This window comes from Emydura macquarii, unplaced genomic scaffold (genome assembly GCF_026122565.2).
Source record: "Emydura macquarii macquarii isolate MOO-44397 ecotype Brisbane River unplaced genomic scaffold, CSIRO-AGI_Emac_v2 contig_1768, whole genome shotgun sequence".
Lineage (NCBI taxonomy): Eukaryota > Metazoa > Chordata > Testudines > Chelidae > Emydura > Emydura macquarii.
The window spans coordinates 2,301,202-2,327,672 of record NW_027131905.1 but is presented as its reverse complement, the minus strand read 5'-3'; the positions used below and the strand labels follow the sequence as shown (position 1 = coordinate 2,327,672).

The following is a 26,471-nucleotide window of genomic DNA, read 5'->3' as shown; positions in this document are numbered from 1 at the left end:
GAGGCAGCTGCAACGGGGGGCAGTAGGAGGAGGAGGAGTTGGTTCTCTTGCATACCCCCTACAATACTCTGAAGTACCCCCAGGGATACGCATACCCCCAGTTGAAAACCTTTGCACTACTCGATTTTAATGATTGCCAGTATTAGTCTCCCCCCTGCCACCAAGTTCTGTTATGGGAACGAGCACCACCTTTCATCTTCCTATGTTGTTCCCCCATCACTACCAGCAGATAGGGTTCCAGAGGAGAGCTTGAAAGCCACCTAGCAGACCAGCAGATTCAGCTGATATCTATGCCTTTCCTCACTATACACAGGGGGACCCAACTGGAGTCAAGAGGTCTCAGAAGCTGCCTCTTCACAATGGACAGCCAGATAAGCTTAGGGAGCCCTGGGGCCCAGCAGAGCAGCAGTGTCCACCTTTGCTTCATTGACATTACAGGTTTAATTTCTACAACTCAGTGTTTCAACCTTTGGACCCCTACAGCTGCAGTTAATTGACTTTTTGTGGCTATTTTGGAGGTTTTTACTTATTCTCCCTCACATTGCCTCCTGCTCCTATCCTCCTCCATGACTTCACCCTTCATTCCTCTATTCATCTTCTTACCCCTCCCACGATGTTCCACAGCCCTATATTTACCTATATATCTATATATAGGCAAAACAGACAGAAAAAATATGGTCTGAACCTTCCCATTGTGCATACTGTTAAACTGTCTAATTGCTAAAAACTTATGATCACTGTACTCCTGCTTCCTCTCTCTTCCCTCCTATTGTCTGTCACACACTTGTATCTTGTCTCAAAGTAGGTTGTAAATACTGTAGAGCAGGGACTGTATTCTTATACATTTCTACTGTGCTTAGTACCCTGGGGAACTAGGCCTGACTGGGGCTGCTAGGCGCTACTGGAAATGTAAATAATGAGTAAAGGAAAGATTAAATGAGATAAAAGCCAATTTGTTTAGTGATTTTTGTATGCTTATGAACAATTCCGTTCATTTAAATTTTTAATTAAGCATTTTAATTTAATATAGTATTTTTACTCTGTCAGTAACAAAATAAGACATAAGAATGCACTGGGTGCAAGGAAGCCTCATTTTTTTCCCCACTATCTATCATCTGATGGCATTGCCGGTTTGATTTTTTTAACCTACCCAAAGAGAGAAAGTAAACATGGGGTTTTCCACCATCCTATTGTATGAGAAAAAGCATGTATATGAAGAATTAGGAACTCACTCATTATAATTTGTGCATGGTCACAAAGGTTTTGAAGTAACCAGTAGAAATTGTCACTATGTCATTTTACATACTTGGAAGAGGTTTGGGACTGGGTAACATCCCTCAAGGTGTTTTTTTTGTTTTGTTTTGTTTTTAAATAAAGCTATGCAGAACACAGCTAGGTGTGTTACTCTTCTGAGCAGGAGTCAGAATCCATAAGCATGCCATATCAAAGACACGGAATAGGCAGTCCTCCATAAATTCAGGATTTCAGCCTGAAACTCAGACTTCTGGAAGAGTCCTTAAACCACTCCATAATCTCAGTGTTTTTAAACACAGCCACACCGATTAGTGTTTCAAGCTTCTTTTGAACAGTGGTCACAATCCTGAAAACGGATAAAAGATCAGAGGTAGAAGAGCGAGATAGTGTGAGCTCTTGGAGACAAGGGCTAAGACCTCTTGAATCCTCGTGCCCCACTGGTAATCAGAACTCTATTAAAATAGTGGAGGGATTGCATTACGAGTATTCTCAAAATGGGAAAGGAAAAGCCAGCTATGTGTACATGGAAGGCGAGGGGAGAGGAACCAGCAAAGGGGCAGACAAGAGAAAAATCTTTGGGCTTTCCAGTTTCCCTCTATTGGCAGACAGAGGTCCAAGTTAATTTCTCATCAGAAAAAATGCATGATCATCATCATACCTTATTTCCATAATAACTTATCAGGGTAAAAATAGGGCCTTTATACTCTTAACATCATGCTAACTTCTCAATTACTTCAGTACAACAAAGAGTTATTACATGATATTCTCTTTTCATGGTTTCAAAACAGCAAGAGATAGCTTTAAAAGGGGTTTCCATTAATTAGCACAGTGGACTTTTCCAGGAGATGTATGTATATTGGTCTCATAAATCCTTAGTTCCAGACAACATAGCCAATCATTCCAAATTATACTTGAAAGAATCTAATAGTTTCAGTATTTAGTCCAAAGTGTCAGTCATTACTCTGATTCCCAAGGCCTCTATCAACAGTCCCATCTACATTCCTCCTTGATTGCAAATTAGAGTAATTATTTTTCAGGTGGCCGCTGTTACTCAGGGTTCTTCAAATCCATAACTTTGTTCTCTGTGAGTCAGTATCAGGACATAAATGAAGGGAAATGCAGCGCCTTCCATCTGCTATATGGCTGGCACAGACAAATCAAAAGCAAGTGCTTTAACTTTAGAGCCTTTCCTTTATTAATCTCCAGCACTCCCAACTGAATGCCTTTATTTAAAAGTCTCTACAATATTAGTCTCAAGCACATACAAACACAATAGGTTGTAGAGCACCCCAAATAATAGTTACCCATGATCTGGAGGGGTCTCGAGGGGTCAAATGACAAAGTTCAAATGGCCAGCTAGGGATTCCAAGAGATATCCAGAAGGTCAAATCTAAATTCCTCAGATCTGTCTACCCCTTTTAGATAGTAACTGCTTCAATACATCAACATGTCAATCAAAGAAAAACCATTAAGCAAGCACTTTTAAGCTGTTACTTATGCAGATGTGTTTTTGCAGTTTGCAGTCTCATGGGCCCTGACACTGACACACACCCACACCCAACCACCCCAGAAATCAAATATAGATAAACTTCCTCTTTTTCCACAGATGTACCCCAGCATTTAGAAAGCAGGAGGATGCAGAATCATGCTCAATTCTTGTGGTCAATTCTCGTGGTCCCTTCTCTCCTGGCCTGCCTAAATATGTGAAGGCTACAGAGGTCTACTAAATGCAATAAGCAAAATAATTGATAGTTCATCTCAATAATCTGGCAGTGGCTTGGACACCTGACTGGTTGCTAAAAATGCCCCTCTACAACCACAAACCGATATTTTGCACTGGGAATAATAAAAAGAGGATGGATATGTTTTCTCTCCTTTCTCTAGGATTATAAGGACAATAACCCACATAAAGCAGCAACAGGCCAAAGTCATAAATTTTTTGACTGGATTTGGATTACATGTCTAGTCAACACATTTCTGGTATCCAGGTCTGAGCCAGATCCATCTTCCCAAGAGAATTTACTGAAAGATCCTTTTTGGTGGGAAGAAGATGGAAAAGATAAAAGACACCCTGGCAGCAAGGAAAAACCTTATGCTGCTTGTTCTCTCCCAAGATTTTAAAGATTGCAGTCCTTTATCGGGTGCCCGTGAACACCTGGATTAAAAAAACAAAACAAAAACATAACACATCCTTAGAAGACTGGATCAGCTCTCACTCTTAAGGGCTCCCACTTCTACAGGAGAGAATGCAGAAAAAAAGGCGGAACTCCATAGATCAGTTCTCAGCAGGGCACGTTCCAACAGAGAATAAATGTGTGGTCAGAGATTTATGTGAAAAGCCTTATTTTCACGGACAGCACATAAAAAGCTGGGCCTGGATAGCAATGCTCATAAAAGCTCTGACTCAGCAAACCAGTTAAGCACATGAGTACGTTTAAAGTTAAGCACATATTTACATGCAGCATGACTGAATCAGAGCCTAAACATACAGTTAATTTATATCTTCCTCCTATCCTTCATGGCACTTAAAGGAAGAGAGAAGAGCCACTGCCTCCCTCTTCCGTACAGGGAGTATCTACAGGACACCAATCTGACCATTTCTTTACCTGTGTTCCTTTTTCAGGGCAATTTGCTTTCCTCAATATTTTCAAAGGGGCAGAGTCCACTTTAAAAATTCACTTTTATCTGAAAAGGTTTGGTTTTGGGGCTGGGCTGGGGCTGGGCTGTGCACTTCAGGCACAACAACTAAGATCCCTAGGCACAAATTGCCAAGAAGTCTGTTTGTTTACTTTGTGCTTTTGGCAGCACTTTTCACCCACATCAGTTTCTCAGCTATATTCACAAGTATCTCACCCCTTTCTCATGAACAAGCCCAATGACATCACATTTATGGCTTGCTCTAGGAGGAATTCCTCCCACTCACTCACTGCCCTGGGGCTTTCAATAGAGTAGCAGTAAGAAAGCTGCAGAGCAGCTTCTGTTTCTGAGTTTGGGTCACCTTTGCATGAAGACAGGGAGCAAAAGAGCTACTTGTGGGAGCATTCATCTTCACATTCAGAGGTCTGAGTAGGGGCTTGGGAACACCTGAGTCAGAAGAGAAGTGCAGGGAGTCTTCTTCACTCTGATCCCTGAGCTGACATGGAGAGATTCCCTTCATTCCTTTCAAGGGTCCAGGGACTGAAGCTGCTACCAGGGCTCATCATCGCTAACCAGGCTTTCACTACTACAAGTGCCCATCAATGTTGAGTTCAAACGTCAGTTTCAGAAAAAGCAGCAATTCCATACTGAAGGCACATGTCTTTATTCCCCTAGAACCACTGCAATGACACTGAAGCTGTACTACCATATGGATTCAGGGCCCCTGGATTCCTGACAATTGTTAACTACCTGCACCTGTGCTTTATCAGGGGTGGTCCAATATGTTTGAAGTAACTTTCCACAAGACAACAGCTGCAAGTTTCAATTGCAATTACTTGAAAATTCAGATTGCTGAAGAGGGGAGTGAGAACTACAGAAACAACAAACAAAATTCATCCATGACTTAGCCAACAGTACAAACTCTCACCTTCCCTGTAATGGACTGATGAACTGTATTATATGGTTCAGCCACTAGGGAGCACTACTGTGCAGTGGCATACAGAGGGTCTCTGGAACCCAGGCACTCCAAGCCTATATTTGTGCCCCTCCCCCCCCACACACGTAGGGTAAGATGGGTCCCAGCACCACCCCCCAGCTGCCTCAGGAAGGGGGGGTCTCCACCTGGGGGGGGGGCACAGGGGGTGCAAATGCAGGCTTGGCTCCACTGCCCCCCATTCCCCACACTTATCCAGCACCTGCCTCTCCCTCTGCAGCCCAGCTTAGGGAGGGGGGTTGGGCCGGCACTTCACGACACGCAGGGGATGAGACGCTGAGGGGTGCCCCTCAGCGTCTCCTGTACCCTCCGCCCCACACCTGTTGCGAAGGGCCAGCCTAGCACATCCCCCTCGCACTTACTCACCACTCCAGCAGCCCTGCAGCCCGGCGCTGGCTCAGGTGAGGGGCGGTCTCACCCCCCCCAGCCTGGGGAAAGGGGCCGGGCTGACCCTTCACGACACGCGGGGGGGCGGAGGGGGGCACAGAAGCGGGAGCAGACGCCCCTCAGCCTCCTGACGCCTTTGCCTGTCGTGAAGGGCCAGCCCGGCACCCCACACTTGCCTGCCACTCCAGCCACGCAGCCTAGCGCTGGCTCAGATGGGGCGGCCTCATGATGGGCGGAGGGCGATGGAGGCTGAGGGGCAGCTGCTCCCGCTTTCACTCCTATGCTCCACCCCCCCATGCGCCATGAATGGCCTGCCTGGCTCCCCCAGACTGGAGAGTGAGGCGGCCCCATCTGAGCCAGCACCAGGATCTTATGGAAGACATCTCAGGTATCTTCTCTTTGAGAAAGCAGTTCTATAGTCAGCCCATATCTGATACAGAAGCCTGACCTGTTCATAGCAGCCCTACAATTTACCATGTAAAAGAAATACACGACACTTCCTGCCTCCCAGCAAATTAATTGAATAAAATGGAGTCTCTTAAATAGTTGTATTTCTCAGCGATTCTTACTCACAGAACTAGATAAACTCAAAGGAAACAAAGAACTGAAGTTGTGGGGCAGACTCTTTCCAAGGCAAGTACTCGTTATAACCTCTGACAAGTGCATCAATATTTATGCTCTACAAGGCAGCATGTGTTTCTGCACTATGGAGAGCAGATGAAAGTTAGCATCAGGGTGCAATACATATACCAGTGCAAGATTCCTTGCTGTTCAGTTGATTTTCCAAGCCCACATATAAAGAAATGTCTGACTGAGGTAGTTCCATCAAGGTTTAAAAATGCTGCACTTTCATTAGCTATTAGTTATGTAAAACAAAAAATAGAAGAATAAAAGTAGTAAACAAATTGATCACTTTGCTTCTATGCTGAGCTGAGTTATATATGCACTCCTGGTTGTATCACCCAGTGCCAGAAGTTACCTGTTAAGATTGATATGATATTTTGTTCCAAAATATTTCCCTTTTAGGAGATATTGAAGGTGTCAGTTTTGCTTTCAATCAGAGTGGATAAAAATTTGCTTTTTTAAAAGATTAAAAATTTAAACTAAATAAAATGTAAATTAAATATAGATGTAGCTATTAAAACAAACTCTTTAAAACTGAATTTGAAATTATGACACCCTTTGTTAATGCAAAAACTTTCTATAGTCTATTAAAATAATTTAAAAGATAAATTAAAAAAATATTCAAGCAATACATTCTTGCTGCCAAAGTTTAAAAAAAAGTCAGACTATTGAACTGGTGAAAGTCAATGGCTAAGCACTTGGAACCAGAGTTTGCTGAAGTGCTAACCCACCTTTTGATAGCAAGAGTCTCTTCTGCAGATGTACAGAGAATATTTGCTTAATTTCAGTTTATTCAACAACTAATTCAATTCAAAGATTAGCTCATTCAAATTTGAGAAACCAAGTGGGAGTTGAAAAGAAGGAAAACTTATTTTCCTCTTTCAATCTAAACTCCCACTCAGTTTATTTTTCAAGGTGAAAGAATCCTGGTTAGTAACCAAAGAGAATCAAACCTTCTCTGGGAAAATAACTACAGAGCACAATTGCAAATCAAGACTAGAATTTATTTAAATCAAGGTTTCCTGCTTGCTGATTTTAATCATTTTAATTTAAGTTAAGCCACTCTGCATCCAGGAGCTCATAAACACTGACACTTTATTGCATTGTCTAGACAATGCTTTTTAACCTTACAGTATTTTATTCACTGAAACACTGGTGAAAGCATTGGAATTACCTACACATTGGTGTTACCACTAATGGAGCTACACCAGAGGTAGGCTTGTTTTATTTTCCTGGTGTGGGGAGGAGAGTGGGATTAAAGAAAAAAAATTCTGTGGACAAAGCCTTAGCATGCCAATGCCATTGATTTCTCCAAGCAATAGTACAGCATTTGCTTGTGCTCACAACTATATTGAGCAGGAAAGGAGGCAAAAGTTCAAGTTCTGTAGGCTTTGAAGTGCCAAGAATTCTTCTGTTTCTGAATTGTCTGGTTCCATGGCAACCAATAAGTAGAAGCCCACAAAAGCTTTTGAACCTAGAATTGTAGAACCATTACTGATGAGCCAAGCCCATAGTGGAGTACTCAAATATATTACAACATCAAAATAACAAGAGAAATCACAGCTTAGAGAACAATGTTTTTAACAGTCAGTTCCATGGTTCTAAATCAACAGCTTTTCTTTTTTTTTTTTCCTGGTCATTAAAACATGCTTTAGAGAAGTAACGGGAATGACTCTTCTGTCAGTGTTTCATCTGTATTTTCTTTTGGCAAACAGAAAAATTTAAATAAGGAAGAGTAAGTGGTTCATTGAAATAATCAGACAGGAAAAACAGGTTTGTTATAGCCAAAGCTGCACAACAAAAAACTTCCAAGCAATTATTGCTTGGAATTCTACGGCATACCAGACACCTTGCTCCAAAAATGATTTTGGCTAAGGTACCTCAAACAAAAAAATTTAGTATGGCACACACTGTTTCTTATGTACCAGCTCTACTTGTGTGATAAGAAATAGCAGTCTAGATACGTTATTTTTAATGTAGGAAATCCATGCTGTCCCAGATGATGCCATTTCAATAATTGTGCGCTCAAGTTCCATATTCTAACTCTGGTCTCAGCATTTTCCCATTATGCAGACACAAAGCCTCTGACCTTTTTGTGACTTTTACTAAATCAAGGAGAGGGATGGGGACGGGGAAGGGAGGAGAGAAGGTGTCTGACAGTTCCAGCCCTCTGAAGCTGAAGAAGTCATGGAGGTTCATTAAAGTCATGGAATCCGTGACCTCTGTGACTAAATCATATCCTTAGTCATTCATCACCTTATCAGTGAACTGATGACCTTAAGTCAAACAAAATGAAGTGTTTAACAAATATTTAGACTTTAAATTGGATACGTTTCCATTTAATATTAAAAAGCACATACTACTGCTAGAAAATGTTTCCATCCCTAGACCTCCAACTGCTTTCTAACAGTGGGCAAGTATCATTATCTCAATTTGACAGATGGGGAAACCAAGGCATGTGATGTTTAGTGACTTGCCCAAGGTCACTATAACAAAGAGGTGAGGCCTCCTTCAGAGACTGACAGTGAAGGAGGGCCACCTAGAATCAGGAAGTCCACACCCACCAGACCAGAAGCCAAGGGGCAGGACAGGAACTGGAAGTATAAAAGGCAGGCTACGCACCCCAGTTGAGCTGAAGCTGTTAAGGGTAACAGATGCATCTGTTGCTGGAGCCAGATCCCATTAGATACTCCTGTGGTCCCACGAACGAGCCCAAATTACTAGAATGTCTGGAGACGCCCCACGCTGAGGAGCTGCTGGTGTTACCACTGGCCGTGTATCTGGGCAAAATGGTGTACAACCCTGGAACTTAGGTACACCTGGGGAAGGGAGTAGCCCAGGGATAGCTAACCACAGTCTGGCTGTGCTCATGACTAAGCACTGGGCAGTGTGTTTTGGCTGGAGCCCCACGGACCTAGTGGTGGGACACTCCTCCACTACCATGTGGAGTAGGGTGGGACCAGGTCTCCCTACCCCCTGAAACCTCCGGGGTGACAGACTCCTCCTCACGGGGCCAGGAGGCCTGTGTCGACGGTCACCTCTGCCTGTGAGCCCCTAGACTGTGCAGGTGCTCACCCCCTCCCCTTGATTTTAGACTAACTCCAGGGCATGACGACGAAGAGGTGTGGCCTCTCTCAGAGACTGACAGTGAGGGAGGGCCGCCCACCCTTATGTGCCTACAGTCATACAGTAAATCAGTGACAGAGCCAGGAAGAAAATCCAAATTTCTTGGACTTTCCCCTGGACCATGCTTCCTTCCTTTAAACACCATAGAAAAGAAGAGAGTTCCACTTTCATTCATTTATGTGCAGAGTTCAAGCGTCTGTGGATCTCAACCACAGCGTACGGAATTTTACCCACCACTGTGTTTCAGCCATGTGCAGTACCTGCCTGCTCAGGCAGAGCAGAGAGATGGCAGTATTCCTGATACTCAGAGGAACTAGAATTGTTGGCTGAAGGCATAACTTCTTAACATACAACCCCTTATGCTCCTCCCAGTCCCCAACACAGACAGAACCCTGTAACGTTTTTCTTAAACATCAAAAACCCCTTACCTGGCAAAGAAGCTAGTAAAGGATCCCAATCTTTTTAACTTACTGTCCACTTCTGCTTCTTGACCACACACCTGCTGGCTTTGATCATTGGTCTCTTTAGTGGAATTCAATGTAACATCTGAAAAGCACATTTCATCACTCTCCAGGGTAACAATTGCACTTGAACTACTTGTGACCATGAAGTCCAAAACGTCCTCATTGCTAACTGATAAAGTTGCTGACAGTTCTGTGCTGAGGCTGGAAACACTGCAGACAGAGAGATCATCACTTTGGTTCAGAACTTTGGAAGTTGGACTATACAGCTTCACTGTGTCGTACCCAGTTCTTGGAAAAGTTGAGGACTTTCGTACACTGTGTTCATGTTCAGCATTCAAAGAAAGTGGAGGCACATATGACAGCAGCGTGCATGCACTCTGAAAAGTTCTGTCTGGCACAATTTCAGGCTCAGACTGTTTTCTCTTCACATTTAACACACTGCAGTGAACAGGCTCCGGATTCCCTATTTCTAGAGTTGGAATACCAGAATCTACAGATTTAAGGCTATGGCTATCTTCTAAAGCACCAGCAGGCTGGCTACGTCCATATTCAGGCAATGAGAGAGATCTTGGGGCCTTTGAATTCAAGTTATGAAGATTCTGTATACTGTAGCTCACTTTGGTGTCCAGAATTCCCATCAAGCTCAAACCATTTAAGGAGTTGGGCACACTGACATCAGTCACCTTGGTCCAAGTGGTAACTAGAATGAAAAAACAGTTTTGTTTTATTAAACACTTTAAAAAGTCTCCTTTATTATAGAACTAAATTACTAATCTTATAGCTGTCAAACAGTACTTAGGGAAAAACCATATACAAAGAATAAACCAAGTAATTAGTAGAGGGGCACTGGCAACTGAACCACAAGTTATAAACAAATAGCTTTACTTCATTACTAACAAAGGTTATTAGAAGTGAACATGTTTTTTCTTAAACTACTTCCTTGTCATTACTTATACTCTTCACTTCGTACACTTCTCTTAGAACTCAGCGTAGATAGTTTCTTTTTAGATTTAGTGCTTCCATGGTGGGGTTTCAAAACAGGTGTTTTCAATGGAATCTTAAGGAGTCAAGATGCTTTGCAGTGGCACAGGAAGCTCCACTTTAGTTAAGATTGCATCATGACATCTGCATAAAGGTGGATCTTTTTTAATTCTCTAAAATCAATATGCAAAACCAAATTTCTTTTAAATTTGGTATGCCTCAGGAGGGTGGATAGGGTTAATGATGCAAATTTGGTAAGTTGAGATCTATGGGTTCTGGAGATATCCCCTGCCACTATAACCATTTTCTTAAAAAGTTTCTAGGTGTGTGTTTGTTTGTTTTTGCCTAGTGCTAGGAATCGAACTATTGATGTGATGAGGGTAAGAATTATCTCAATCTGTTGAGTTTTACCTAAGGTAATGCATGGCGCCCACCAACGCTATGTCTAAACTACAAAGGTTAGTTGACCTATATTAGATCAGCTTACAGCCACTGCATTAATTACTGAGGTAGGTGATGTCCACACTACCCTCCCTGGGTCGGTGGTGTGCATCCTCACCAGGAGCGCTTCCATCCACCTAAGGAGACAGTGTGGGGAGCAGAGAGCCCAGTCTCTCAGCTCTGCTTGCAGCTCTCTGCTGGGAGTTTGGCTGCCCCACAGGCTCCCAACAGGCTGCCACGCTTCCCCCACCCCACCCTTTTCCCCCACCAGGGGCAGGGAGGGAGCTACAGCCGGAGGGGAGGGGAGAGAAGTTTGCCTGGGGCCATCCAAGCCTCCAGGGAGCTGCATCCAGCTGCCCTTCTTGCTCCCCACCAGGAGTAGGGCAGCCTTGTCAATGTCACTGAAACTGACAAGAGAGCCAAGGTTCCCAGCCAGCAGCAGAGGGGAACCAAGGACCAGGTGCCGGGGGCTTCTCCCAAATTCCAATTTCCGTTGGCGCCGTGAAGTTGACAAGAATGACAGCCAACAGCCGGTGTAAGGAACGCAGTGTCTACACAGACACTGCATCGCCTAATTACACCGACATAAGCCCTTCGCCTCTTGTTGAGGTGGTTTTATATCGGCATAGCAGGTGCATTACATTGGCAGGAGAAGCATTTTAGTCTGAACAACTCCACTGTTTTGTCGACAAAAATGTCTAGTGTAGACAAGGCCTATGTCTTTGAGGGATTCAAACTGAGAATCTTTAGGAAAATTATTTTTTTTTTTTTTTTTTTTTTTTAAAAACACTCCACATGCACCAATACAGAAAAACTGCTAGAGGGTTTCCCATCCCACCACTTTATATGCTTTAATCTTGATTCTTGTAAATGCTCTGAAATCCAAATAGTTACTCAGATTGCTTTGAAATTTGGTGTGCCTCAGGGATGCAAATTTCGGGGTCATTTGATTTGGGGGTTCCCAAGTTATAGCCCCCTGAAAGCCCAATTTCCTTCCTTCTGTTGCTTCGTACTGTTAAACTGAGAGGTACTAATAACTGGATGAATCACAGACCTCTTGATGGCTGTGAATTCACCCTTCCTTAACGTATTTAAGGATAAATTAATCTCAAACCCTCACCTAAAACAAAAGGAGTTTTGAACAGAGTACTGGAGGTTACTGCAATTTGTGAGTCAGTGGTGGCAATTTATTTGGGGCGGGGGGGAGGGGAAGGAGGGCGCGATAGAAGGGTATCAGGGGCAGAGAAGAGGGTTTTAGGGCTGCAGTGAGAAGAAGGGGACTATGTGGGTGGATAGGTAGGCGAGAGAGGTTGGGAGCTCAGGTGAGGGAAGCATGGCATCCCCCAGCTGATAGCGTGCCCCCAACACCCCTGCACCCCAACCCCTGTGCACGCCAAACATACCTTTACCAAGACGACCCAACTACTGCCCCACCATTTAGTGTAGGTGCATCTAACACACTGACTGCACCTGGAGTCTGTGCAAATAAATTCCCACTGGCTACTGTCAGCTCCAGGGGAAGAACAGGAAGGTATGCATATGCAACCTCCCCCAACTTATTGTCTTTTAATAATGTTAGATGGAATCCTGTAGGTGGGAGTGAATGGATTGTGAAAGGAGGTCAAGAGCTTGTACATTTCAGCAATGGTGGGGTTGGCAGAGTAAAGGTATGTGTGTTAATGAAGCATATTGGGGCATTGCTAAGATTGCATGGGGAACCTTAGCTCTGCATGTCCTGGTTTACAGAAGTTTGAGTTTAGCTCAATTCAATGTTCTTCATGGGGGACAACATACTACCAAGCAAGTTTAATTTAATGAAGTTTTAGTTCACTGAATATTTATTGGTTTGTGGCTGTTATAAAGCTTGTTTTCACAACATTTACACCTTGGCCCAAATTTAAGCTGCATTTTTTTTAAACATAGATTTCTTGAAATTCACCTGGAAAACATCAATTGTGGTAATAAAAAAAAAAAAAAAGTATTTATGCCATTCAACTTAAACTTGCCTTCAGTAAATCAACTTTTTCCCCAGTCCACCCCACTTTTATATTTCCCTTAACATGTTGCTCTCATTTAAGTATAGGCCAACACTTAAGGCTTTTCCTATGTTTCTTTTATGGGTGTTATTTTAGTTGCATTTTAAAACGAACAAAGTTATTTTAAGAAAATTCCTGAAGTTCTAAAAGCCAACTGAATTTTATACTGTACACTCAAATTCACCAGTGCATCAACTGGCCATTCCTTTTGACAGCGGGCGTCAGATTTAGTAGGCTTATTTTTTTTCAGTAAAACAAGACAAAAGGTGAAAGTTCTGTCCATCCTGTACCCTCTTATCTGTAAAGATTCCACTCATTCCCCTCCCCCCCAGGATAGTCAGAAATCCTGTTCTGTCTCTGTCTTTATCACCCGTGTTCTTAATGAGAAGAAGGTCTGTATTTGTAAGTAATTAGATAAAAGAAATGTAAATGAATTGTTTAAGTGAGAAAAAAAACGTACATAAGTGATCTTTGTAACACCATGAAGTTGAAGCTGATTTGTCAGACTTCCCGATATCGTGAATAAACCTCTTCAGTCCCATCTGTGATGCCTGATTCTTAAGAAAAAATCCTTCGTGCTTTACAGTAGAATAAGGTTACTAGAACTTTTCCTCATGTTAGTTAAGACAGGCAGTTGTAGTATTAACTTATTAACTCTGGGCTGATCTACACCTAAACCTAGGTTCACGTACTATGTTGCTACAGCGTGTAAAAAATTTACACCCGTCAGAGCCACATTAAGCCGACCTAAGCCCTGGTGTAGACACCATTAGGTTGACAGAAGAATTATTCCATTGACGTAGCTACCAATTTGAGGGGTGGATTTACTACAGTGATGGGAAAAAATCGCTTCCATAGCTGTAACAAGTGTCTACTACAGCCGCATAGCTGCAGTACTGCAACTCTGCCAGTGTTGCACTTGTAAAATAGATATACCTACTAGTAATGTATAATAGTAAGGATCCCTCTCCCTAGTGTTTACCTACTAATGTGGAAGAAATACATATGGCCATGTCTTCATTAAGTTTTTACCCAAGTTACCACACATTAACTAGAGTGAAATCAGAACACACCTTTTTCTTGATGTGGACACATCCTAAACCTACTACAGGAGATCAAAAACCCATCACTTGCCAGACTGCCTCCCACAGTCCCATCTTTTGCAATTTAAAGAAAGTCACATTGTTTGTAAGCTACTTATTGCAACACATCAAACTTTCTATTTTCATATATTAAAACTACAAAGCCCAGCAATTTAATAGCTGAAAAACAAATTTACTGAATACATTTGATTCATTTCACGAGTATTCTAGCATTTAACAAGCTATAAAGATGGCCTGATACCACAACGTAGTATTTGTTGATTAAGTTATGACAAATACCAGAAATTCAAATATTAGCAGTTCTTTTTTGATCAGCCCTACTTACTACATCTCTCACTTTTGTTAGACCTTTTTTCCTGGTCCCACTTCATTTTTTCTTCTTTTCAGACTAGATCAGCATGTCTTTTCCCTGAGATATCGTCACTATCTGTTCCTCTCTTTCCTATGTTGCAGTCTCAGCCAACTCACCTATATATTTTTTCTCTCCTTATTTCTCAGCACAAGAGTCTCTCTATAGTGTATATGCACACATTATCACCCTTAGTTAACAAATAAATTTTACTTCATACCAACTCTCACCCATCCATGCACTACAACGCTAAGAAATGTAACCAGACACCTAAAAGCCAAACCATTAACCCTACACCAAATATGAAAGCTCTCAAGTGACCGGGCAAAATTCACATAATCAATCCTCTCCCCCAATTCTGCTGGGAAGTGAGGAAGGCACTGGGATTCCTAACAAAGCAATGATCCTGTCCTCTGCTTTGGGTTCTCTCTCTCTCTGCCCCAGATTATATAAAAAAAAAATTAGCATCTTCTGCCTAGCTGATCTGATACATGTGAAGCCCCTTCTTCCCCTTCCTCCAATGTCACCCACATTTTGGTCATTCTCTCTGTATTTCCCTCTCCTATCTGGGTAGGAAATTTCTGCTACTTCACCCCTCCACAAGCCTCTTGGCTGCTGCAATGCAAGGAACGGAAAGGAGATGCCCTCACTATTCTACCCTTCCCTCAACTTCTGGTTGATGCATGGGGATGTCCCTGCTGTATGTCCCCCAACCTATGTTTACACCCTTTTTCCCTATGAGTAACTATAAGTGTCTGCCTCTGCTGTTGCTTAGTGCTTTCTCAAGCAGCAGTGAAGTGAAAGTGATTTGTCACTCAATTTCACTGCAGTTTTATCATATGGTTCTTCTCAAGATACTTACAAATAAGCATTCAAGTTCATGCTGAAAGCAAGAGAATACTAAGCTAAGGGCTGATGAACAGTTTTCTAATGGTAAATTGATAATTGGAGAAGTGAAAATAGATTTCAACAAAGCACAGTGAAATTGTTCTGACTTGGTTCAATTTCTTCCTTTACACAGGAAACGCAACAGGAAGAGTCACTTAAAATATGCAATTTGTAAATGCAGAAGTACATACAACTAAAATTTTCTTTAATGCTTTATACAGCAGTAAGCTTCAGAATGTTAAACATTTGTTGTACTATATATGATGAGCATGGAGCATACCTCCTCAGGGCCTTAATTTAAAGCACCAGATAGGCGTCCAATTGTCAGTAAAAAACATACAGAACTTATATTCAGATTATTATGCCTGTGCCCTGGCCACTGGTTTGGTTTTTTTTGTTTTTGTTTGTTTTTTTTAATATAGTGAGAGGTTATTTGTTTTTCCTATCTGATAAGTGCAGTTTCTGAAAGTTGATGCTGAGATTTAATTCCAAGTGTTGTTCTAATGCTACTGCCAATATGGACTTCCCATAATTCATTTGTGACCAACATGGCAAACAGTTAGTGCTACATCTCATCACAGCTCTTGACCTCATTCTCCTTCCATAAACTGCAAATTTAACTGTTTTATTGTAGAACAGGAAAATGTTGATAGCAATGCAACGTCTCATTAGGTTAAGACAGGAGACATGGAGTCAAGTCTTTTGGGTTCATAAGCTCAGCCACTTGCTTTACGACTCTGGGCAAGTGACAACTTTCTTGTCTTGACCCCCACCCCTAATCTACAGAACAGGGTTCATATTTTCCTGATGGTACTGAAAGAATTAATGTTTGTATATTGCTTTGGGAGCCCATAGGAACCAGACAGAGTTTGGGCCATCTTGCATACTCATCTCCATTACTCTTGCCTATAAAATAAATGACCACTGTATTTTAGGACCAATACAATCTTTGAACTGCAAAGCAGTTAAATTATATTTTCCTCTAAAAGAGTTTCAAAAACACGCTTTGGGCAAATGGCTGCAGTATGTTCCACTAAGTGCCAGTTTCACGAACAGCGTACATAATGTTATCAATCTCTACTGCAAATGATCTCAGCACACATTTAAACTGTGTAAAAGGAAAGCGGCATGCATGAAAGGCATGCAGTTCTGTGCCTTCAATGTTGCTTTGGAATTTTTTGACCAGCTCGAGAACCAACTAGTTCACCTCCCTCCCCCATACACACACACCTCCCTCTAAGTGTTGACAGAAAACAACAACTGAGGAGAGCCGGAAGGCACCGAACGAGTGGCTTGAGAGAATCTGGGAGGTGTCGATCACCAGCGAAAACTGAAGCGACAGTGAGTAGCTAGCAACCCAAGTTGCCCTCTTCAGGAGCTCCAGTCGACACCTCCCACCTCCTTCGAGCGCCTCCAAGCAGCCTGCCGGCGATCGGGGAGAAGTAGTTGCACTGCCCACGAGTCGGAGGGAATCCTGTTGAACCAGTCCAGTGGAAAGTTCAGCACATGCATATTCGGGGTGCTGAAGGCAGAGCCGCTCTCACGCAGCCCCGACTCGCCTCCGTTCCTGGCCATGCCAGGTTTCCACTAAACCGCTGGCCAACAGCAATGCGGGGTCAGCGCACCTTTCCCTTCCGCCCCCCAGGGCAGTCACACTCCTCTGCCCCAGGGGCAGCGCCCCGCACCGGCGCCACCGAGCTCCCCCCGAGAAGAGAAACTTCCCAGGCTGGACTTTACCTGGGTAGCTCCGCCGTTCATTGGTCTCCTCATGCCGGGCCATGCCCAACTCTCGCCACAGCGGCTGCGGCTGCAGAGCTAAGGAGCAGCCGGGGGCTGGTCCATTCTCCGCCAGGTCCGGGTGGCTCGGCCGTTCAGCAACGCTGCGGCGGCTCTTGCTCAGCCCCTGCCTGCAGGAAGCCGCCCCCAGCGGGGAGCAGGCCCCCCATCCCCGAGACACACACAGCCCGCCGGGCTGCACGGAGAGAGGACAGGAGGCAGCGCAGCAACAGGGGCGCTCGCGGCCGAGCGAGCAGCTGCTGCTAGGGTTCTTCCTGGAATAGTCACGTTCTATCACTCCTCCCCCGCCTCCTGAGGCGGTTCCACCTTCGCGCCCCCCGCCGCGGGAACAGCCTCGGTCTACTCTTCCCCACCCTCCACTGTTCCTCACACTCGTCTCTTCCCCCGCCGCTCCTCCCTCTCCCTATCCGAGTTCTACTCTTCCCCCACCCCCTTCCCTGCGGCTGATCCTCTCTAAAGCCACTCCTCCCCCCGTCCGCGTTCTACTTCTACTCGCTCCCAACCGCTTCTTGCGGCTGTTCCTCTTTCTTGTCACTTCCCCCCACTTGTGCTGCTATTCCCCTTCCAGCCGCTCCCCCCTCCGGCGCGCACTGACCCCGCCCAGTATCGAGAGAAACCAATCGGCTGTGAAAGAGCGACTGACGGGGGGTGGAAGGCGGAAGCGTTTAACCGGGCAAGCGGAGGCTCGCTGACTTGAAGAAAAAGGGGGCGGAGCTAGCCGGGCCGGGTTCTGTATCTGTCCCGACTTCGAGCAGCTCCGCCCGCCGCCATTTTGAATCCTCTGGGGGCGGGGCAGGAAGGGCACGGGCAGGAGTTGGAGGGCCACATGAGCAAAGGAGGGGAGACTAATGGAGCGGCCAGAGCATGGATCAGGAAGGGTGGGTCCCTTGTTGCTATGGCTACCCAAAGCTCCAGGCAGAAGAAGGCCTGTGGTGGAGCAGGGAGACCCCCGGGGCAACTCTGCACCAAGCAAAGCCAGGAGGAAGCTCCTTGTTCAGTGTCAGAGGACAGCGCCTGTCTCTGCAGGTCTTTGTCCCCTTTATCAGGGAAGTCGCCCAACGAAGTGAGAGAAAACACTAAGTTCATAGACAGACCCGCACAGAGCCCTGCCTCGGGCACCGTCAGCAGCCCAGTGCGGGCACAGCTAAACACAGACCCCAAGTGAGGGGCACAAAAAAACACCCGCTCTGGAAACTTAAAATGCCAGGGGAAGCCTTCTTTTAGTGTAAAACATGCTCAAGTTTTATGGGGACGGGAGAGGTTTATAAAATCTTCTCACAAAAAGTTGGAGCTAGAAGCATCTTCTTTCTTTCCCCTTCCCCACTCCGTTATTTAGGGTATTTGTCTACATTACCCATGCAACACCACAGCTGCAGCGCTGCTGTTGCGTAGATGCTACAGCAACAGAAGGGAAGTTGCAGTTGCTGAAGTAAATCCACAGCCTTGAGACAAAAGAATTCTTCTGTTGCCTTATCAGTGTCTACAGCGGGGGTTAGATCAAACTAGCTACATTGCTCAGGGCTGTGAATAATGCCCTGTGCAATGTAGTTTTAGGTGTAGACCAGGCCTAAGATGGGAAAGCTAAGGTGGAGAGTTTAAGTGACTTACTTGATACCTCAGAAGTGTTAAGAACCAGATTTGCAAAGGAGTTTAGCCCTTTAGGTCCATAGTGCCTTTGAAAATCTGACCATGAAGGTCACAACAAGAGCTACTGTTTTGAAAATCTGGCTGGTATTTAAATTCCTAAATGGGAGCTGAGCTCTTTTGGAAATCTGGTCCCATCTGTAATGCCAGAAGTGGAGCCTCTGGAATTATAGGATCTGTTCTAGCCTTATGTACTTTCCTTCTTTTCCTGTCACCTCTCTCTGTTTTACTCCTGCTTCTTGCATCTCTATCCTCTCCTCTTTTGATTTCCATCTATTCACCTCCATACATTTTGAGCATCATGTGCAAGATGCTATCCACCTTTCCCCCCATCAATAGCAATAGAGTTATGAGCACTCCGCATGTTGCAGGATCAGACTGCTACCATTTCCTTCCTTTCTCCATGCTGTCACCAATGTAATTACAACACACTCTTGCTTTCTCTGCAAGTCTCATTTGTAATTGGTCAATCCCCAAACCAGTGATTAGGGCTCCCTGTGCTATTATCTAGTAGTGAGAGAAAGTAGGCACTACAGTTTGACTGAATTTCTAGCCCTAGTCTTTTATTCTGATCTTACTTAGACCAGTTGTAGGGTCACACAAATACTTACACCTTGTCTACACAGAGTTTTTATACAACTTTAATTATATTGGTTTGAAACCAGTATAGTTAAAGGAATTAAAAACCCTTGAATGAATGCAGCTATACCAGTATGACAGTATTAATAACACTATAGTTTATTCCCATAAATGTAGGGGAAGAAGCTATATTGATATAAGCACCTATATACTGATATAACTGTGTTCACACTAAGAGTTGTACCAATATAACTATTTTGGTAATTAAAACCACTCCTAAACAAAATAGTTAAACTGGTACAAAAACTGTCTGTAGACCAGGCCCTGTGTAAATTTCAATTTGAGTAATTCTACTGACTTCCATTTGAGTTACCCCTGATTTACCTTGGTGTGAGATCAGAATTTCAGATCACAGGTCCAAAACGAGAGAGCAGGAAACTGAGATGTCAGGTATGTTATTTGTTTATTTCATAACATTGTATTGATGATTTTTTCATTTTAATTTTGTTTTCACTGACTTTCAGGACTGACATTTTGGGCTATGATTTTAGGTATGCAGTATTCCTATAGCCATTTAACAAATCTGAATTATAGTCTCATCTTGAGATAGATTTACGTACATCAGTGTACTGTAAACACCAAAATGAGAAAACAATCATGACATGTAAACTTTATTCAATGTATTACTTTAGTTACATTAAGAGAAAATAAAAGTGAAATGATGTTTTGGAACACATAAACCTCCTTATATTCTGCATAAGAGTTAAGGGGAAGATCCTTTTTCAATGCACGGACTGTGACTAATTCCTTGTTCAGAATACATCTGAACAAGTCTACAACTTTGCTTTTCCAGTTTTGCAGAAGAGGGGATGAATTGTTCAACTGGAACCATCTAGTACAGGAAAAAAAATTGGTTCATAGTTATTTAATTTATTATACAATCTTCTACAAATTAGGTATTAATGATAGGGGAAAAGTTCTGACAGTGAGATCTACAAGACTTTGAAATAGTCTTCCTAGAGAAAGAGTGAAGTCCTGTCCCTAGAAATACTTGTAATTAGACTAAAGAAAGCAATAGAACAATCCTGTACTAGCAGGGTATGGACTGTGGTGGGGCATCAAACAGTCTAAGGCAGTTAGGCATCTAATTCCAAGTTGAACTCAGGCACCTAACATCCTTAGACTCCTTGAAGATCCCAGCCCAGATGACATACTTTTCCATTTCTGACCATCCAACATTTCTTCCTCTCCAGGAGACAAGCCTTCTTTTATATGGTTGCAACAATATTATTATTTTGTATTGTTTATAGTTCAGTAACACCTAAGCACCCCAGTCATGAACCAGGATGCCAGTGGGCTCAGCACTATACAAAAACAGAACAAAAAGACACTCCCTGCTTCAGAGATCTTACAAAATTCTTGTTCTGATCAAAGTCAAATAACCTACTTTTCTTTGTTATCCATGATGTCCAATTTTATTAAGAAATTTGGGATAAGGGTAATAATTTTGGTAGTTGGAGGTTATCTGTAAGCAAATGTTGACTTTTTAATGTCAGTGGCAAACACTGTCTGTTGTGGCTGACCACATTTGCAGATAGGATAGCTTTTATATATCAATACTGTATATGTATTTTTATTACTACACTTTTGTATTACTAAACATAATCCAAATGGCTAAAGCTTCATGACAAAAATAGCCTCATGCTATTAGTCCCTGTGGGAATTTGTCATCTCCTCAGCACTAAAAAGGTGAAAAAGGACTGGTACTTACAAGCTAAGAAAGAGACAAATATGAACAGAAGTTACTATTTCTGAAATAGCTATTTTGGGCTGCAGCTCCTTTGCTCTGCCAAATGTAAAGGTATGCTGGAAAATAAAACTTCTATAAGAGGGCAACCCAGTCATGAAACTTAGAAGGAAACAGCAAATCACTGAATAAATTGCGTCTCTTGTTATTATATCACATATCCTAGCTTGTTAATAGCTTTTAGTGTTCGAACCTAGGACCATTAACTGGCATTCAGGTTATCTGAAAGATTAGACTTCTATTGATAAGATTTCTATTACAACATGTTTATAGGGAAAAAGAAAATATTACTTGAGATATTTGAGCTTACTGCATATTTAATATAATAGGTATATTTCTTTTCTCTTTTGATGTCTTCTGAGCTTGCCAAACATTTTTTGAAACAAAAATCATGAAGGTTGGGAGGATTGAAGATAGAATAAGAATAAATTAGAATGATGTTAGGTTGTACTTCCTAGGACCCCAGGAGATGGCTGCAACAATGTAATGTAAATATGAAGGACACAAATCGGAAAGGCTGATGGATATTTTAAGTTACATTCACATGAGATGGTAATTGCTGATGCTCTGCTACTGGGTTAGAGGTCACGTGAAGCTATAAACCAAATGCTCAATCCTGCAAACCTTCCTGGCGCAAAAATCTCATTGACTTTGACAGGAGTTTGCCTTAGGATGTACTGTAGAATTGGGCCTTTAAACAGAGCAGCCTCAAATTGGGTAACTGATACTGCACACATGGGGCAAAAAGAAATTTTTAAAGGGTATAATAAAGTGTATAAATATTGCGTAAGGGCCCTATCATACAAACTCACCTGCAAATGGCTTTTATTCAAGACACCACTCACATGAGTATTAGTTTGTAGGATAGGGTCCACTGAGTTTGGATACTCTGTCCTATTCTCAGTGATCGGGGAAAAAAGTATGCATATGAATTAATGCAAGATGGTAGACTGATAGTCCTTTGTTTCCCCACAAAATGAATAGCAGCACAGAAGAGCAATACAAGGTTTCCTCATGCTGCTGTGCTTGTGTACCAGGTATTTTATTCTTTTTGCTCCATTTAGTCCTTGGCACCTCTTCTGAGGCTGTCAGCAAATTTGCCAACTGATGTGTTTTATTTTGTCTGTTGGTTTGTTTTTAAATTAATTAACCACTATCCATTAAGAACTGTATTGAAACCACCACACTAATTTTATGTACATCACCAAACAACCACCCTCAAACCACTCACCATACAAAGGGCCAGCTTCTTCCAGGACACAACTGACTTCCTCCAGAAACTCTGGAACATTAACAACCTCCCTCAGAACACCATCCTTGATACTATGGATGTCACTTCCCTATACACCAACATTCCTCACAATGACACACTGCTGCCTGCCTCAAATATCAACAAGACAATGGAGAACACTCAGATATCCACCCCAAACACATCATCAAATTCATCCATTTCATCTTCACCCATAATCATTTATCCAACTTTATCCAAACCACGGGAACAGCCATGGGTACTAGGATGGCTTCCTGATATGCCAACCTCTTCATGGGCCACCTTGAGGAAGACGTTCTGGACAAATGCACCACAAAATCAGTGATATACCTGAGATACATTGATGATATTTTCTTCCTTTAGACAGATTGCCTCAACTCCCTCATAGATTTCCACCACCTCTCCAGCAAACACTATTTAGAACACCCCTGGACCAGCATCAAGTTCCTGGACACCACGATCAGCTTCAGCAATGGAACCTGACAGACATATATGAGAAACCCACAGATCACCACACTTATCTTCACAAAGCCAGTAACCTGCCAAATGCACCAAGAAATCTGTTATCAACAGCCAGGCACTCACATACCATGGAATATGCTCCAAGATGAAAGTCCAGGATAGACACCTTAACAAACTTAAAATCACCTTCATCACACATGTTCTTAGGAAAGTTCCCATCATGAACAGGTCACTGAAATACCCCAGGAGAATCTGTTTCAATACAGAAAAATATACCCTCCAACTGGACACTCCTAGTTCTCACCTATCACCCCACAGTGGAATCCATTCAGGGCATCATTAAATAATTACAAACCATAGATGAGGGGGCCCCCATCCTGAATAAATCTTTCCCAAACTCACTCTTCTGGCCTTCAAACAACCCCCCACAACACACCTCTCAAGCTCCATGGGTCCTATACATGCCGGTCACAACACATGGTGTACCTCATCCAGTACACTAAATGCCCCAATATCAACTGTGTGGGTAAATCCAGACAATCACCATGCTCTTGAATGAACTCCCACAGAACACTGATAAAAGACATAAAGACCTTATCACTTGGGGGCTAACACTTTTCACAGAACCATCACTCCACATTTGACCTCTCAGTACTCGTTCTCAAAGGAAACCTGCACCACATCTTGCAAAGGTGAGCTTGAGAGCTTAAATTCATAACTTTGCTAGATACTAAAAAGCATGATCTTAATAAAGACATTTAATTTATGGCTTATTACAACTATCTGTAACCCACTATCCCCCCTCCCCCCTTTTTTTTTTGTCCTGTGATGAGAGATGTTAATGGGCCACTTCACCTTGACTGGTTTCTTAAAACGTGTGTTTACGTATGCTAAACAATCTGTTCCACCTTGTATTTAGTTGTGACACCCTGAGTACTTTTCCCAAACCTGAAGAACAACATTGGACTTTTCTTCATGTACAGTGCTATAGTGGCATGCCACTGTAGCACTTTAGTGAAGACACTATTATGCCATCTAGAGAGCTTCTCCCACTGGCATAGTTAATTCACCTCCCCGATGACACAGTGCTGTCTACACGGGGGTTAGGGTGGTATAACTACATCATTCATGGGTGTGGATTTTTCACACCCCTGAGTGAGATCAGTTTATCGATATAGGTCTATAGTGTAGATTTGGCAAGCTTTTCTCTTCCCTAACAAAAGTTGGTCCACTAAAAGATATTACCTTACCCACCTTGTCTCTAAAGAACCATTAACCATACACTAACAACTTTCAGAGACTTCCAAATGAGGCTGCATCTAAATCAGTAATACAATCCCCCGTCAGTTACTTTTCTAATCTGTAGGTCAGTAGTTTTTCTACTATAAATTGGAAGACAATTTCAATAAGCCACTTTGTTCTAGTTAAATGAAGACCTGCATGTTATTTTACTGATTATTTAACAACTCATAGGTCATGAAAACTTTGAGCACTTCTAGTGTGATTTTTCATCATTGTCATTTAAAGTAGTTTCAGCTCTTACGTACAGAAGGAGAGTAAGAAGTGTGTTGAATTCCTGTGTAACAAATGGGTAATCTCTGTTATTTTCAATCATGCTGGGAGACAGGATAATTTGCTGTTGAAGACAAATGTCGGAACTGAGATCAGCCATCATGTTTTCGCTCTCTGTATAGAATTAATTGTGTATTAAAATGCTAATGAACAAGATGGCAGAGTAAAAAGGGAACCATGGGTGGACTTGATTTGTACCATTGATTTTTAGCACTGGTCAATAAGATGATTTGATCAGAAAATAATCACATCACACAAATGTGTGCTGTGGTTTGCAATATATGGGCAAAATTCTGGGTCTATATTTGACCTCAGATCAATTGGTAATTAATGCTGCTGTTGCAGAGTTAGTTTCTGTCTGTTCTGACCAGCTGGGGTCATTGATACAGCTCCTGTACAGCCACGACCTGTATACCTTACAGCAATATCCTTCGGTAAGTCAGTGTCTCAGAAGTGGCAACATCACAGGTTTGAATGAACCAGAGTCAGGTGAAGGAAGTGCTTTTTAGCCCCCCACACCTGTCTGCCTCTTTGCATGTAGAGGTGGGCTAAGTGAAATCAGCAGGGCAGGCTAAGTGAAATCAGGCACACCACCATTATTGTTAACACCTAGGTTATCATTGGAAAAGGAAAGGAGAAGCACCTTAGCAGGTAGAACAGAGCGCCCTAATTTTGTTTTTCTTTTAACCACAGAGTGGCAAGATGAATGAGGGACAGGAAAATAGAGGAAGGCTCTTGGATGGCGTAAGATATCCTAACACTTTTAAATATCCCCTAGATAGAAGATATTCTCTTAACACACATGCCCAGCAGTTCCACTGTGAAGTCCATCTGATCGATATCACTCAATGTTCAGTATATCCAATAAGCCAGTAAAGCAATGCGTTTCCCAGTTGCAATACGTTTCAGTGTGTTAGAAAGTGTTCTTTGCATCAGAACATGAAAAATGTGCTTTGTTGAGTTGTAACAAATTAGCCTCCAATGATTTTTAAAAGAAGCAAGAAATTCTTGGTTAGAGCAGAAGACTGGGATTCAGGATAGTTTCTGTTCCTTGCGCGGATGCTGTTTTGCTTTATGAGTTGAGGGAAATCATTTCACATGCCTGTTTCTTTTTCTTGGGGATATTGTGACAGTGACAGATCAGGTGCCAGATCATGCCAAGGCCCCCAGGTCTCACTGAACACTGAGAAATGCATAACTGGTAACCGGTCTGGCTCATCTGTGTGCTAGCATTGTTAAAATAGATGTTACATTGCTAAGAATGTGTTTAGGGTTTATGAAATGCTTGTAGCATGCTGCATGTATTAATCTTACTTATAATATCTGTATCGTATATTATAGATAGTATTTTAATTGTTTGCGCTGTAATTATAAAAGTGTTTGGTAAAACTCAGTCAGGAGAGAAGCATTACCAAATGTGAAATACTACAAAAACAACGAGAGCACCTTAAAGACTAACAAATTTCTGCAGGCATAAGCTTTCATGGGCTGCAATCCACTTCGTCAGATGCAAGAAATAGAAATCACAGACAGGAGGTATATATGTACATCCAAGGATAAGGAATAACAATGGGGAGGGCAAGTGCTAACAAAGTCAATTCAATTAGAGTAGATGAGCCTATTCATAACCGTTGATTAGAAGGTGAGAATGTGTGAACAGTGACAATTACTTCTTGTAATGAGATAACATTCCAAGTCCCTATTTAGACCCAATCTGATTGTGTCAAGTTTGCATATGAGTTCCAGCTCTGCAGTTTCTCACGGAAGTCTGTTTTTGAATTTTTTTTGTAGAAGTATGGCAACTTTCAAGTCAGCTATTAGTTTATCACATGAGGTGTCATTTCCTACCCATCAAAAGAAGGCCTATAGACACCAGACAAGCCATTGTGGAACATCAGTGGACACAAGACTTTGTTGATTGTTCCCCCCATACCCGTGGACACATGCATAAACCCTCTCCCATCAGCCCTGGTGGGAAAGGGATAAAAATCCATGTCAAGAAAAATTAACCTGAGGTAAGTGACTGGCCCTTCGGGACTTGGAGAATCTGAATATT

General features: G+C 42.6%; 1 protein-coding gene across 1 annotated transcript in view; it reads right to left on the bottom strand.

Annotated features, from left to right (window-relative positions):
• The window catches only part of TBC1D14 (TBC1 domain family member 14), a 101,844-nt gene extending 84,323 nt beyond the window's left edge, over nt 1-17,521 (bottom strand). The window contains exons 1-2 of the mRNA XM_067556428.1: nt 17,022-17,521; nt 9,451-10,186 (exon numbers count right to left, since the gene is read on the bottom strand). Coding sequence (XP_067412529.1) covers nt 9,451-10,186; nt 17,022-17,064 — 779 coding nt within the window. The 5' untranslated portion in view covers nt 17,065-17,521. The remainder of the gene's footprint in view (nt 1-9,450; nt 10,187-17,021) is intronic.
• Nucleotides 17,522-26,471: the final 8,950 nt, after the last annotated feature.